Here is a 16,349-nt window from a genome sequence, read left to right on the forward strand (position 1 = left end):
ATTCTTAGGCCCTGTGCTATAATCCCTCCCACAGTATGGTGCTGTGATAGCCATGAGGAATAAATAAGAACAAGACAAACAAGGTCTTCCTCAGTGCTGAGAGTCTAGTAGCAGATATGGGTCATAAATAAGAAAAGAAATTAATAAAATGATTACAGGTTAAGATGGCTGTTCAGAAGAGGACACAAAAGGTGCTGTGACAGACAGTCATGAGTTGTGGGGGTCATTTTAGACAGGCTAGAAATGAGAGCAACAAAATCTGGGAGCTGGAAAGAGTAGATGACTTAGACTGGAGACTTAGCTGAATAAACAAGCCAGCAGTAGGGAAAGTGCGGAGCAAAAGAGGGGACTCACAAAACCTCTGAAGAAGAAGGTGAAGGGGGGACTAAAAACAAGAGATTTGGTTAGAAGTCTCTTTCATAGTTAGATCCCTCCACCTCCCCTCCACTACATCAAGCCACAAGGTGGCCATCCTTTTCCCGTGTGGTGTGAGACCATAAGTTTAGTCTCTCCAGGCAACAAAACAGAGGGCATCTGACCAGGGGATGCTACACAGAGCAGGGACAGAGAGAAGAAAGGATGCTAAATGTTGAGCCCCTAGCCCTCTTCCTCATCCTAGAATTTTGGTAGCCAAGTTTATATCCTCCAGGTGTCAAGCATGGAAGATTCTTCTCTGGGGAATCTGACCACCAAACAGAAAAGACACAAAGATAAGGACTTTGGTGGTTTCCTATGTAGATTGTCCAGTGAGGTTGTCCCCTACAGGGAGACCCAAAGGGGACAAGCTGTACCTATGAGCACAGAATTTCCAGTTGATTCTTTGATGCCCTGTTCTTAAATTTGAGCACAGCAGTGTTCCTTGGGCATCTTAGGGAAACTTCTAACATGAGAGACCAAAACAAACAGAAAAAAATCAACTATGACTAACACCTAAAGTTGAAAGCTAAGAGATGATTATATCTATGAAACTAGAACAAACTTCTATTTAAAGACTCAGACTAAGAAAGAGTTTTTGGAAACTAAAAATATAACAGTAGAAATGAAAATTCAAAAGAGGGGCTTAGAAGACAAAGTTAAGGAAATCTGCTAAAGAGTAAAACAGAAAAGACAAACAGATGGAAAATCAGAGAAGAAAGGCATAAAAACTAGAGAATAACCCAGGAGGTTTAACTTCCAAATAACAAGAGTTCCGGAAATAAGACAATAAAGAAAACGCAAGAGAAGTAAAAAAAAAAAAAATTCTAGAATTAAGAGTTTGATTTTCCAAATGGAAAGGGGGAGTCCAGCACAAAGGATGAAACTTCCACATCCAGACACATTCTTATAAATTTCATGACACTGGGGACAAAGAAAAACCTAAAAGCTTCCAGAGGAAAAGGCAGGTCCCATACGAAGGGTCAGGAATGGAAATGCTTGTACTTCTCAACAGCAAGAATAATTAACACAACACTGTAAATCAACTGCAATAAAAAAATATTAAAACTGAAAACAAAACAAAACAAAAAACACAGCAACAATGGAAGACAGAAGGCAATGGAGCAAAAATCCTTGAAAATTCTGGGGGAGAATTTTCTAATCAGAATTCCATAACTATTTTAGCTATCAATTAAATGGGAAGGTTGATTAAAGGCACTTTAATACATTCAGGGTCTCAAAAAGTTTTAATGTCCTCTTTCTAAGGAAACTATTGGAGGATGTTTTTGACAGAAACGATGGGAGTAAACCTTGAAAGAGATCAAGTGATCTAGGAAAAAGGGGTTCACACCCCAAAAGAAGGTGAAAGGCATCCCAAGGATAATGAGGAGAGATGTCACAGAATGACAAATGTGCACTCAGCACAGAGACACACCATCCAGACCCGATCAGGACACAACATTCCTGGAGAGAGGTTCAAGAAGGCACAGCTGAGGGACTACTGGATGTGTATGAATATATCGTGAGGAACTTGAGACAACCAGGGGAGAATGTGGGGCTTGACTGGTGCCAACTATATAGAAAATTAAGCACGTGTAAAAAGCAAAATTATTAATTGCACGGAAACCACAAAACACACAAGAAAAAAGTAATGTGAGTGTACGACATGGCTCATTGAAATTTTATTTACATGGTCATAATGCATCCAATATATGGAACCAGCCAAAATTATGATTTAACTGTTGGGAGACTGGAGGATGAGATGGATGCAGGTGCGTGTATGTGAGAGCGAAAGGAGGAATATGCACGAGAGAGCTAAACAGTCTTCACGGCAGGAAGCCCAGAGATAATGCCTAGCAGTGAAAACTCAAGCAGCAAATGAAGCACATGATTTAGAGGCAAGGAATAAATACCAAAAGATACAGTTAAGAGTTAAAACTAGTTGCCCGCTGAGAGCAGGACATTCAGTAAAGTGTGGAAAGGGAATTACTGGCTTTTACAAAAAAAAAGAAAAAGATCTGCTGATCTATATACTGTAAAATCCATCCTTTACTGTGTACACTTCCCTGAATTTGGACCAATTCATAAAGTCCCGTATCCACCAACACATTCATGACACAGGACAGTTCCATTGCCTGCCCCACGCCACCCCTGTCAACCACGGAGCTGTTTTCCATCCCTATGGTTTTGCCTTTTCCAGAGCATCACTGTAGCCTTTTGAGCTGCGCCTCTTGCACTTTGCATAATGGATCTGAGATTCGTCCACGATGTTGTGTGTATCAATAGTTCATTCCTTTTTATCGTGGAGCGGGACTCCTATTTATAAAAAGTAAGTCTATTTGATTAAGCCTTTTGTACTTTGATGACAGTATTACTTAACGTGGAAAAAATGCTAACCAGAAAAGAGATACTAAACACATCAACTTAAACATATTTAGTTTCATTATGACTTCTCAACGCATTCACAAGTGAAACCAGACTGCTTACGTGGTTCACTCTGTAGGCTGTGGAAGGACAGCCACGGTTCTATTGCAACTCCTTAAGTCATTACTAGAGGTTCCGCCAAAAAACAGACCTTGAAAATCCTAAGGGCCAAATTCTGGGGACAATTCACCATAGAGCAGCAGTGCTCAACCCTCACAGTGTATCGAAGTTGCCAGAAAAGATTCTACAGTTACATGAAATCCCATCCTAGACACTGGGTTTCACTTAGTCACAGGTGGGATATAAGTCTTTGGTGGTTTTTTTTGTTTGCTTGTTTTTGTTTTTAAACCTCTGCAGATGATTCTAATATGCAGCCAGGGTAGATAACCACCGGTTTAGAAGAAGCTGTCTCACACCTAAGTACATTTCCCACCTGACAAAGTGATGTAATGTTTTCCAGGATGACTGATTTCCAGGAAGATTCCTTCACACAAGGTCATGGACCCATCCCTACAGAATTCAGTATGCATTCTGAACGCTTCTGCGTCAAGAGCTGACATTTTCAAAATCACTGGAGAGGACAACCGAATTCATCACTGATGGTGGCTTTCCTTCTTGCCCCCGATTTTCTTATTAATTTACCTGTCGTGCTACTAGGTGAACAGGAAGATTGCTTTGTTCACGGGATGACACAGTTGTTTAGGGTGGATCCGACTGTAAATGGGCTCCTCTACTGCACATAACAGAAAGGATAATGATTCATCATCTCTTCTTTGACCTGACACACTTAATGCTATTTTAACAATGAGGATCATGATTCTGACAACTCTCCAGGGCTTCCACAAATGAACGTAACCGGGTTTCAGACAGAAAAGAATTCCTGTCAAGAATCTTTTCATCCCCAGCCCTTCCTTTCCTATTTTCTCCCTCTTGGGCTTTATATTTTTTTAAAAAATAAATTTTGTTTATTTAATAGATAATTCAGGAGTCATTCATTTTTCCCTTCTAGAATTACATGTCTATTTAGAATTAGACACACCTGATACTTGTGATGAATTTCCAGCCTCTGTTGCTGTCTGGCTGACCAAAAGCAGACACTGAATGATTCAGTAACTCTGGATGTCTTGCCTTGAGTAAAAAAGTTAAAGTTTTTTGCACGGCTTTTTGAAATTCTCCCTTATGGACCCTATTACTTCCTTTGAGGATCTTTAATTGGTGATCACAGGTCTAGAGTGTTGAACCCCAGTTTTATGAGTTCAGATGAGCCAGGGCAGATCCACTCATAAAGCCATATGGAAATTACTTCTGGCCAGAAACAAAAGACTGATACAACATTGAGATATTGCCTTTGTTTGTTTCTTAAATGAAATCAATCTGGATGGCTGATACTTTAGAACATGGGTCCAAGATACACCCTATGGCTGGAATCTATCGTCCAAGTTCAAAACTTAGGTTGAAATAGAAGTGGTAAGTCAGGAAACCCCATCTCATTTCCCCACCTTTGGCATTTAGAAAAGGGCAGTGGGTTAACTCAGGCACGGAAAGCAAAGTGCCTAGTCTAGCAGAATTTTCTGGGTAAGCACGCTCGTGTAGACAATTCCAAATGGTGATAAATGACAAAGTCAAGAATAAAGAGGTGAAAGCTCTACATGGGACCGATTAGAGGTATGCCTTTTATACGTGGCCAGAGCCTGATAGCCTTGGATCAAGCCAAAGGTCCAAGGACCAAGCTGTGTTTCCTGGCATGAAATAAATTATATTTCATAAAGTTATGAAAAACAAAAATATCTAATTAGGAGCATTTGGTTAGGTAGACTTTGATTCTAAAGTCTGTTTTTGAAACATAGATTCTATTTTTTTCTTGAAACATAGATTCTATTTTTTGTTTTCTATCTCTCAGTCCTTTGCTTGATGACTAACAATATTTATCCTGCTATAAAAGTTTCCCTCTTTGCCCGCCTCCCCTCCTGACTCCCGCTGTGGAACAGCTGGAAGAAGGACTTTGGTCCTTGTCTTCTTTGAAGAAACAGTTCAGCAAAGAGACAGTGTTTATTAGAAGCAAAGTACGTGTGGAAGAGCACACGGGCGAACTTGGCGTGAGCTGTGTGCAACTGGGGTGGCTGAGGTTGCTTATATGGGGGCAGTTTTCCGGGTTGTCTCTGGCCAATCATCTTGCTTGTGCCCATCTTTGGTCTGTCAAAGGGCAGTGGGCAACCAGATGCGGCTGCTCAGCCTGGGGCCTGTCTATCTCCTACCTCATGACCAGAAGTCAATATAAATCAGAAACAGTTGTAGGAGCCTGTGTGGTCAAGGAAGAAAGTATTCAAATGAGAAATCTAAAAGAACAGTGAAACCTACAGATTCCATCTACTGTACTTGTAACTGTCAGGTTGGAGAAGAAAAGGAATGTGGAGAAGAGAGGCACTCAACTTGTCTCGTTAAAAATACAGAAGTAGGGACTTCCCTGGTGGCGCAGTGGTTAAGAATCCGCCTGCCAATGCAGGGGACACGGGTTTGAGCCCTGGTCTGGGAAGATCCCACATGCTGCGGAGCAACTAAGCCCGTGTGCCACAACTACTGAGCGTGCACTCTAGAGCCTGCGCCACAACTACTGAGCCCACGTGCTGCAACTACTGAAGCCCGCGCACCTAGAGCCCGTGCTCTGCAACAAGAGAAGCCACCGCAATGAGAAGGCCACGCACCGCTACGAAGAGTAGCCCCCGCTCGCCGAAACTAGAGAAAGCCCGCGTGCAGCCACGAAGACCCAACGCAGCCAAAAATAAAATAAATAAAATAAATGTATATAAAAAAAAAATACAGACGTATACCCTCGCTCTTTGTGCTCCCAGGTCCCCAATAATCTATTCTTAGTTTAAATTTGGAAGTTTCCATTTTAGACTCCAATCCTATCTTTGATGCTTCAGAAGTTGGCTTAACCTTTACTATGGTGCCCACTGGTTATTTGATTCAAGGCTTCCTTTCAATAGACCCTAAGTAAACTCAATGAAGCCAAGGCTCTCGTCTGATTTTGCATCTCGCGATGCTTGGCTCATAGACTATGCTCAGCAAGTATCTGCCAAAGGGATGGAGAGGGAAAGGACTGGTTAAGTCCAAGCTGATTAACATGACACACTAAAGATGGGCCCGGCTTTGTTACTGGTCACCCCCTACCCTAGGGACTTCACCTGAAGACCTCTAGGTGGCTTCCAGGAGGCTGTGTCACACCTTGATGGCTGCACACACTTTAGACCCTCTACTGGACATGGCCTTCTCCTCCTAACTCACTTGGTAAAATCTTAGGTACCATTTGAAAACCCTTCCTGGATGCTGACATCCCTAAGTCAGTGTTAATCCGTCTTCCCTTTATGCTGCCTGTACATCGGACACATACGTGCCGAGCTGTCTTTTCATTCACTTGATATTTTACTGCTCAAGGTTTCAGTTTATGGTTTACACATGAGCTCCTCACAGGCAGACACGGTGAATGGCTTCAACATCTCTGCATCCCTCTAGCAGACATGCTTTCAACATCCATCCATTCATTGTTCACGCTGAGGACTGTTCTAGGCCTTGAGAACACCACCGTTCACAAAACAGATTAAAACCCTTGCCCTCGTGAAGCTTATATTCTAATTGTGGGAGAATGACAACAAAGGAAATTAATAAATACAACTCATAAAAGAGTTACGGGGAAAAAGTCAGGGAAGGAAGAGAGAACGTGTGTTTGTGTGTGTGTGCGCGCGCACATATACCAAGGAGAATATCTGAGGGCAAGTTCCTAGCACAGGAGCTGCAAGTGCAAAGGCCCCGAGGTGGGCATGCATCTACTGTCTGGAATACTCATAGGACAGCAAGGAAGTAAGAGGCAGGAAGAGAATGAGCAAAGGGAAGTGGAGTACAAAATACAGTCAAACATAAGGAGGGGGTGGGGATGTGGATGGTCAGACCATACAGGGCCGTGTAGGCCACTAGAAGGACTTTGATTTTCACTCTGAGGGAAAGAGAAGCCACCTGACGGATCCAAACAAAGGAGTGATGAGATCCAGCTCACAGTTTGACAGGGTCGTGAATTGAGAGCAGACTTGAAGGAAGCAAAGCTGGAAGCAAGGATACAAGTTAGGAGGCTATTTATTGCACTAATCTCGGGAGAAGACGATGGTGTCTCAGACCAAACAGATAGCAGAGGATGCGTGAGAAGTGGGGAGATTCTTGATATATTCTGAAGAGACAGACAACAGCATTTGGATGTGGAACGTAAGGGGAAAAGAACAGTCAAGGACGAGTCCATGTTCCAGGGCTGAAGGTCTTGCGACTGAGAGACGAAGAGGTATGGATGGAGAGATGGAAGACGGAAAGGGGCAGGTCGGGGATGGGGGGAGTTGGGAGGTCAAACTTGAGAAGTCCATGAGACACCTCAGTGATGATGCTGCACAGACAGTAGGACATATGGGTCTGGGATTCAGAGGAGAGACCAGCAAAGAAATGCTATTTAAACGTCCGACGTCGAATGGAATCACCAAAGGAGGGAGTGTGGCTAGAGGAGAGAAGACAAAGGATAGCCCTGGGCTCTCCAGGATGTCAAGCTGATGATGAAGAGCCAGCCAAGGAGACAACAGAGCTGCTAATCAGACAGAAGAAACCCGGAAAAGTGTGGCTCTAGAAACCAAGCAAATGAAGTATTTAAAAGAGGATGGAGTAGTCTGCCATGTCGATTAGGAGGAGGGCTGAAGATCCCCTCCTGGATTTATCAACGTGAAGGTCACTGGTGATCTGACGTGACTAGTTTGGGGTAAGTGATGGGGAGGTAACTGGAGTAGGTTCAAGAGACTCAGGAGAGAGCAAGTACACACAACTTGTTCAAGGAGAGTTGCTATAAAGAAAAGAAGGAAAACGGGACAGCTAGAGGGGCACCTGAGGTCAAATTTTGCCAAAGGGGTAACAACTCCATTTTTATATGCTGATGGTGTTTCCATTAGAAGGAGAAATACTGCCAAGGAGAGAGGGAAGGGCTGTGATAGCTGTGTTGGTGTGGGGATGGGGAAATGGGATCTAGCACCCAGGTAGGGGGTTGGTCATTGCTCACAGTAACAGGAGAAAAGGCAGAGCATTCAGGCAAATACACAAGGGGGGATGGGTGTGGTGGTGGGATCGCTTGGACCGTCTCCTCTGTTTGCCTCTGTTTTCTCAATGAAATAGGAAGCAAGTTCCCGGGAGAGCTCGAGAGGAGACGGGTTTGATGAGAGAGGAAATGGTGTGAAAGACTTTTAGAAGAGTAGAAAAGTGCATGGAAGAGGCATACAGAGTATGATTTCTGGGCAGCATTGAGGGCCAGCTGATCATGAATTTAGGGTGGGAATCGTCAGCAGGGGTTTGGCCAAGTTCAGCTTACGGATGCAGGTGTAAGAACAGAGAGCTGACGATGTGCCGAGCAAATACGACAAATATTGACTGAATCCGATCGAACTGAACGGAACTTTCTTCCTGTCACCACAGAGACTTCAGAAGCGAGTTTCCTCTTGGGATCACATGCCTGTCCCACCCAGGTTTCATCATCTTCACAACAAAAATCCACAAAACCCAGAATTCTGAAATACTCACCGCCCTTCGAATCTGTGTTTTAAAAAATCGAACAATGCTTTTTGCATCATATCTGTGACCTGCAATTGAGTAAGCAATAAGAGACAATAAAATATTACTAATTATGATAAAACAATTTTACTACCTTTAAGAATGTCTGAAAACCTGGGCTTTCCACTGGGAAAAAGTAGCATGTGAGGTCGCCCCTGTTTTCCGTCGCTGAGCTCTGATACAGTAACAATCAAAAAGACAAAGTTCCCCAAACTCACTCTCGGAGTGACAATTAATGACATTGCAAGGGGTTTCAGTCACTCTCCATGTGATACTCTCTCTCCAGACTGAGTCAACTGTAGCTCACAAGGCAACAGCCAAGAAAACAAAATAGAACAGAACAGGTAGCAATGTACACTGTGGCTTGAAAACAACATGCTTTGCTGCCCCAGCTCTTTTCTAAGTTCAAGAGTCAGGAGAGGGAGGTGGAGTTGCAAAGCAGTTCAGCATGCAAGGTCAAGGGTACTCCAGAGGGCAGCTACCTACCTCGTACCCCTTCAGAGAGGGGCCCACCAGGACCACAGGTCGCATGGAAGGGACCACGTCATAAGGAGAGGTGTGCTCTGTCTGCAGAGAGAGAGGAGATGCCTTCAGATGGTTAAAAGGCAGCAGCAACTCAAATATTTTATGTATAACCTGTTCTGTCTCAACTCTGCTATACGAGGCACTACCTTTCCAGACATTTCCTTTTTTTTTTTTTTTTTTCACTTGCCTCTTTTTCTAAATAAACCCAATCCAAGACTGAGTGGGTTTATTTCCCTCACGTTTCGAAGTGATTGAGTTCTCTACAGTTTTCTGGCTCTCCATAAAAAATGCTCCTGACGTTCCTAAAGCAGGAGGGGCCGCTTTTGAACAGAAGCTAGTTGGTAGAACAGACAGAAACATGCCTCATGCAGGAGAGGTGCTTTTAGGCTTGACTGGAGGTTAATATTGCTTTTCAGATGGCATTTGAGTTTTCTCAAGAGTCGAGTGATCAGACCTCCCGTGGTTAATTACAAAGAAAAGAATTTAGGTCTTAGATGTTGGTCTTACCTGGAGAAAACCTCATTTCAAAACATTACCAAATACTTGACAGTTTCTATTTTGCTGTGAGAGTTTAGATGAGCCCGCGTGCTTGTTCCAGTAGACGGAATCACGATCACTATTCACAGCTGAGGGATTCACATTTTTAGATTTGTGGAACTTAAACACTCACAATGTAAGGTTTATGTGCCTTGGAGGGAAGGTGGTTCACGTGTGTGTGATAATATACAAGCAGGGCTCCGTGGCCTCAAAAGGTTCACTGTCATCTTGCACATCTCATATGCTTCTTAAGAACCGTTTAGGAGGCGCTTCTGTTACATAACTAATTCATGCCCTCCCACAATAATTTATTTCTTTTTTAGAAGAGCAGGGGGAGGACCGAATTTCTAAAACTTGCAACAATTTTCAGCTCTCCTGCTTCCAATAAAATAATGAAAATAAAGCTTTTTCCAAAAATTAGATAACTCATTTGTTTGATGATCTTAAAATCCGCTATTTTAATAGCAGAAAATGTTAAAGTGACCCAAAAAATGACTTTTTTTTTTTTTTTTTTTAATGTAGAAGAAAGAGCTATGGCCTGAGACACTGGGATAAACAAATCATGGTGACAGGAATCTTCCTGCATTGAGGAGTGTCTGAAAAAATATATATTTTAAGAATCACACAGACCCAGAGAAAAATCTTCTCCAAACTATTTGAAGAATTTGATACACATCGCAAATGTGAATGTCATTATTGCACCAGGCTGGTGTTCAAGAACATGTCACTGATGCTTAAAATGGCCCTTTACGAACTTCCTGACTTCGATCGAATTTAACTCGCTGGGGGGAAGGGGGAGGGGATGAAAAAGCATTTCAAATTCAAAAGGTTCCATCTGAGCTTTTGCCAATAGTCACAGACAATCTAATCCGAGGTGAGAAAATATTACTGTGACTGTGCTGTCAGATTTTACTGCTGAAAACTTTAGTGTTCAAAATGAATTTTAATAGACACAATCAAGGTAGAATACATTTTTAAACAGAAGAAGAAAAAAAAAACCAAGACAAACATAATACAGTGACAGCACAAATGCCACACAAGCACCACTCTAAAAGCAACCTAAAACGTGGAAAACAATCTTATCATTGCATCTCAGGTTGTTTCTTTTGGTTTCTGAACTCTACATTGAAGCTGACCACATCATCAATAACATAAGAAGAATGAATACCAGTGCCGAAGGCATCATAAGCATATTCATGAAATGATTACATTAAATTAATTCATCAAATTAATTCATGAAATTATTGCATTTATACCACCTGGGATCATGTTGAAAGTGTTTAGAAACCAAGTCCTTATAACTATGCAGTCTAAGAATACCTTTTCCACTGTTATAAGTTGCACGCATTTTAGGAACAGCTCCCAAGAAATTTTATTTCAAGTCTTTAACTATGCAGTGGCCCAGTATTGGACAGGTCTTGGGTTCCTTCGATTTGTGACTGCCAACTAGCAAAGTGTTACCCATGCTGGTAATCAATCAGCCTCTTTATCAGTAGGGTAGCAGAAATTACCTTATTTGATGGAATATTGGTACTTTGTGCTCTAGGGGTCATGACACCATCCTTTTTATCTATCCTTTCCTGCTAAGTGTAATGTGTTCCAATTATTTAGTGGAAGAACTATGATAAACATTTTTCAAATTTTGGAATTTAAGAGTCAGCAAACTTCAAAAACCTATCAATGAACGTGGTTTTCGTTCCTGTCGCTGTTCTGGAAAGCCCAGAGCAGCCGAGCAATGCTGAATTTCTAGGTTTCTGCTGCTCTGAACACTGTTAGTCACCTGGCTGCACGTTTTAGCCGTGACAAGAAGACAGGACCAAAGAAATGGACCCACTGTCGCGGATGGACATCCAGCTGGGGCTTTCGGTGTTCACACAAAAATCCAGGTGTCTTAGTTTGTGCCTGGAGTGGCTAGGTCTTCCATGATGAAAGCAACCATAATTTACTTAAAAAAAAAAACCCGAAACACAGTTCAGCATTTGACACCTCACTGATGACTCAGAGTTCCTCCACAGGGCAGAATCCTTGTGCACAGAGAAGAGCTCAGGGCGTGGACAGTTGAAGGGGGAGTAGACTCTACTCCACCCCTGCGTGTCATGAGAGGTTGTGCCGGACTTGCTGACGTCACAAAGAATAACTCTAAAAGACAGCACAGCACAGCGGGCGGTGGGCAGTGGTGTGTAAAAGAAGGGAAGGAAAGAAGGGGATTGTAGGGGAGGTATCCTTAGAAAATAACGCTTTGGAGCTACAAAATGTGCTGGAGGAAACAGACTTTGGAATCAGTGGAGCGCAGCAATACCCCAGTTTCCAGTCAGGAGACAAAGAACATCACTGGGTAGCATCTTGGTCGGCCAGTGGCAAAGGCTCTACGCATAGCCACCGCGCCGCCGTCCGATGGGGGATGCTGAGGTCTGAGTAACATCGGGAGAGGGTTTATATATGACAATAGGAGAAACTCACAGTAAACCGCCAAAACAAGCCTGCAGTTTCCCACTGGTCTTGTTCATCGGCAGATTTTGCACCTAGTGCATCAGAAGTTTAAATGCTGACTAAATTAAAAATTGAAGAATTGAAAATAATGTTTTAGTACAAGCTATGTATCTGGATATCATAAATCAGAATCTAATGATGGTTGTAATAGGCTTGATGATCAGTTAAATTTCTGCAGAAAAGAGAGACAGAGACAGAAGCATGCACAAGAGAGGTGCATTCCATGGAGTTGTCAGCGTTTGACGTTCCTTGAATGTTGGAACGAATGCCCTTGGGGGGTAGATATTATTCCATCAAAAAGGCTAAGTACTGCAATGGCGCTTTCACAGGTCACTCACTGAATTTAGTTGGTTGGAAAATGCATGGACTCAGTTGGCGGCTTGATAGGTTCTTTTCATACGACAGAACTGATTGTATTGAATAAAACTGTGGGATTGAATGCTAATGATGCCAGGGGCAGGATAAACACAGCTTATGTCAATGTGAACTTACCGATTTCTGCTTCTGCTTAGCTACAGCAGCATGGAAAAGAAACAAAGAATAACAAAGCATGCATGTTATTGGCTTTATCAAGGACGCAGACAGTCCACAGGACTAGAAATGTGACGTAGTGCAGTCGAGCACGTGGAAAGACGCAAGCTTGGAAGTTCATGTTACCTTCTTAAAGAAGGGCATTCTTTTCTCTTTGGAGTGGGGTGACGTTACACTGTTTGCACTGGGTTTAGGGGAGCGGTGGTTTGCTGGAATATCATTGTCTTCTGCATCTAAGCCAGTAGCATCTATGTCTATAGCTATATACAGACAAACAATTCAAAAATCATCAGGTAGACAGGAGAGGAAAAATCGGTTATCAAAAAAATAAAACGAAAAGCAAACAAAACTAACCACAGTCAAAGATCTATCATGAGTGCTCAGCACAGTAAACAAAGTAAAATTTCAAGGTAAAGCACATGAAGAATGTAATCAAATCAAACAGAAAGATGCTCTCATAATATCTGTGTGCTTGGACACATCAGTTTCATGCTAAATCTCTCGAGTAAGATTTTTCAGAGAAACGAGTTTTTAATTTGTAGTTTTGTTTCAAATGTAATATGATATTTTCCAAATCAACTGTCTATGAGTAACAGGACAGAACACCTTCACTTCTTCCCAGAGCTTAAACCAGCTTTCAGATAATCAGCAACTACATGGGAAACCTTTATCACATTGTGCCTCTGATTTCTTATTGTGCTTGGTTTTGTGTGAAAATAAGGGCAGTGTGAAAAGGTTCACCGAAGTTACAACAGGCACTTGAGGGAAAGAGAGAATAGAAAATCCTAAACCCAGCAACACAAAGAAGTTATACACAAGGCAAATGATTCTGGAGGGACCAGGATGGACCAGATTAAAATGATTTCACGATGATGTGGGCACCCCCGAGGCAGGCCTGATTGAAGACTAATTAGAAACTACTGGATCCAATGATGTCCAAATGAAATGAATCTTATACAACGACCTAAGGCGCCTCCCGATGATTTTATATAAACTCACTGGATTTACATGAGAGGCAGTGCAGAAGGGCAGGCAGACCCGAGAGAATATGCCACCGACCTCCTCATCTGGAGAATGAGGGGTTTAGATTTGTGGTTCCACACGTTTTCAACTTTATAACTCTCGGGCCCTGAAAACAGAGCACTGGAAAATTAAGTCTCCAATGAAAAAAGATCCAGCATCTCACTGTGAGGTTTATACGGTGCATCCACACGCGATCACTAGAGAATTTGATCCTCGGTAGAATCAGAGCTGGAAGGCATTTGAGAAAATCAACTGCAACTCTCTTATTTTTCAAGATTGAAAAGAAATTCTCAGAGTTGAAGGGACTTGTTTTTGGTGAAAACTTGGAATCTAGCTCTTCTGCCTCTGTGATGCTGTATGACTCTCTGGCCGAGGTCCCGCCACAGTCCCGGTGCCCTCATCCAATTCCCTAAGCTTCCCAAGTGGGCTCGTGTCCTCAGTGTCAGGATTTAGGAAGATATTACAGAGCTGAGCTCACTAGAAAATTATTGTGTCCTTTAGGTGAGGTCAAGTAGAAGAAGAGAAGAAGAAATCTACTCGCCCCAGGAAAGCATCATATCACACATGTAGCTCTCTTAACAAAAACCACAGTACATTCAGACTTAAGCACCAAATTACTATTGTGAAAGGACGGACGGCTCAGTGTTGCAAAACCTTAGCTTCCATTCCCTGTGAAACATAAGCTGCCCTGGTGCTCATGACAGCCGCCCCGAACCTTTCCAAATGACTGGAGATCATCTGACAGGCATCACGTTATTTTTCAGTGTTGAAGTTATTACGGATATTAGATGATTCACTCAGCCTTTCGAAAACTAGGCTCTCCTGTTGAATTGTTCCTCTTCATTTGATTAGGTCGAAACGCTGGGATGGAGCGAACACCTGACATTGTTAGCACAGTGTTGCAAATGTCAGCTGTTGCTTGCATGAAGGTGAGGCAAGGATGCTCTTCCTCCAGTGACAGTCATAACAGAATGAGTTCATTTCAGGTATATAGTTAGGCATACCTGGTAAATATGCCTTTCTCCTTGCCCCATCTATGCCTTTGCATAAGCTAAGAGGTTCAGCACGTGTTGTACAGTGGAAACATTATGAAATGTGCCTAGCGGTTTGAACTGATGCTGACTTGTATACCGCCCGATGATGCTTTTCCTTGGATCCCAATTTAGGAAGCATGTTATTCATGTCTTCCTGGATAAGATGGAGAGGATCTGGCTCAGTTTTTCATTATTCCTATAGTATGCCTTAAGCCAAATCAAGTAAGTTTCCCTTTTGGTGGTCAATTCCCACATGCTTCTACCTTTCTAGTCTTTTATGGGGCTTATAAAGGCCACATTCAAGGGACAGTCCCCTTGAGAGCCTCTCTGAAATTGAGGATACCTACTGGCCTGTCAGCGTTGACAGGACCCTGGGATGGCAAAGTTCATGAACTGAATTTTATGATTTGTCCATTGGGTTTTTTATTTAAAGGAAGAGTGGAAACGCCTAAAAAGTTGAGCTGCGCCATTGCCCAGATATTCGGCTGCCCCCTCACATAGCCTGAGTCAGGTTTGAAATTTACCTGTATTTGGACACAAGGGCTCAAAATCCCAAATTGAGGACTTTGCAATTTACTAGTCCTGAGTTTGGTTAACTGAAATCTAAAAGCATCTGGGTTTGTCCCGAGACACAGAATCCTAAAACATTTGGCTACTTTCAGAACACGTTAAAGAAATTTACTGTGCGTTAAGAAGCACCTTCAACTCTTTTCATAGTTCTGTATACTTTATTAGGCTCAGATGGTTCTCCTTACACTGAGAGATGTGAGATGTTCCCCTTTCTAATTTCATACTTGCATTGGCATACCTTGGCAAACCTTAGTATTTACTTGGGAAAAACTGCTTCCTTTTAAAAATAGCTTCTTTTCTTCACTAGCACGCTTTAGTTTAAAAATTATTTATTTATTTGGGCAGAGACCCTTGGGAACATTTTTTGAACTCTAAATTTAAATGTAATCTTAGACAGTTGGGTCGAGTTGAGTGACATGCTGGGGCAGCGCGTGCGGACACATGTGTCGGTATGGGGCATGCGCTGTGCAACCAGCTACTACCTCATTCCCCAGGGGTGAGGTGGAAATTTTTCCTTTTCCACATCCTGGAGAACCTCCAATTATATTTACTCCGGGCAAATGCTTCTGTTCTTTAGTCTCGCAATGAGTGAGGTGAATCGTAGGTAGGGCCTCGGGAAACAAAGATGACAATGATAATCGGAGGCCAATCCACATTTGATAGATTAGGCAGGTTTCCCTGCAGGCGGGGTGGAGGACTCTCTCTGTAGAATTTTCTGATGTCTTCAGTTAAGTAAGTTGTAGTGTTGATACGAAAGTTATAGCAGGAGCCTGATGGACCTATTATACATTTTGCAGTTGGTTAATATTTCCTGTTCACTTAGTCACAGTGTTTTCTACTCTTGGGATTCAGAAAAGTGATTCCAAAGTCCTGTGTCTGTATAAAACTCAGGGAGTGAAGTTTACAATCTCTTTTTTTTCTTTACACTGTGTTTTTTATTTTTTTTACCAAGTAAAAATGTCAACACTTCCACATTGTAAGGCAAAGATGATGGAGAGATTGTTTTCCGAAAACAAAAATTATCCATGTTTTAAAGAATATAATTCGTAGTTAACTTGTCTTTTTTTAAATTGAAGTATAGTTGGTTTACTATGTTGCGTTAATTTCTGCTGTACAGCAAAGTGATTCCGTTATACACATATATATATATATATTCTCTTTTATATTCTTTTC

The 16,349-nt window shown here is 42.2% G+C and overlaps 2 protein-coding genes across 5 annotated transcripts in view; one reads left to right on the plus strand and one right to left on the minus strand.

Moving 5' to 3' along the window:
- Window positions 1–3,764, plus strand: part of NSUN6 (NOP2/Sun RNA methyltransferase 6) — a 110,228-nt gene extending 106,464 nt beyond the window's left edge. For all 3 annotated transcript variants that reach the window (XM_061178143.1, XM_061178123.1, XM_061178118.1), the window contains one exon: window positions 3,299–3,764. The gene's annotated coding sequence lies outside the window, so the exon portion shown is untranslated. The remainder of the gene's footprint in view (window positions 1–3,298) is intronic.
- The window catches only part of CACNB2 (calcium voltage-gated channel auxiliary subunit beta 2), a 147,401-nt gene that overhangs the window by 27,288 nt on the left and 103,764 nt on the right, over window positions 1–16,349 (minus strand). Inside the window, exons 6-8 of one of the 2 annotated variants that reach the window (XM_061178114.1) lie at window positions 12,511–12,530; window positions 8,953–9,033; window positions 8,437–8,495 (exon numbers count right to left, since the gene is read on the minus strand). In XM_061178114.1, coding sequence (XP_061034097.1) covers window positions 8,437–8,495; window positions 8,953–9,033; window positions 12,511–12,530 — 160 coding nt within the window. Of the gene's footprint in view, window positions 1–8,436; window positions 8,496–8,952; window positions 9,034–12,510; window positions 12,531–12,675; window positions 12,810–16,349 lie in introns of both variants that reach the window. The other variant, XM_061178111.1, reaches the window with a different exon arrangement.

This window comes from Eubalaena glacialis, chromosome 2, assembly GCF_028564815.1.
Source record: "Eubalaena glacialis isolate mEubGla1 chromosome 2, mEubGla1.1.hap2.+ XY, whole genome shotgun sequence".
Classification (NCBI taxonomy): domain Eukaryota; kingdom Metazoa; phylum Chordata; class Mammalia; order Artiodactyla; family Balaenidae; genus Eubalaena; species Eubalaena glacialis.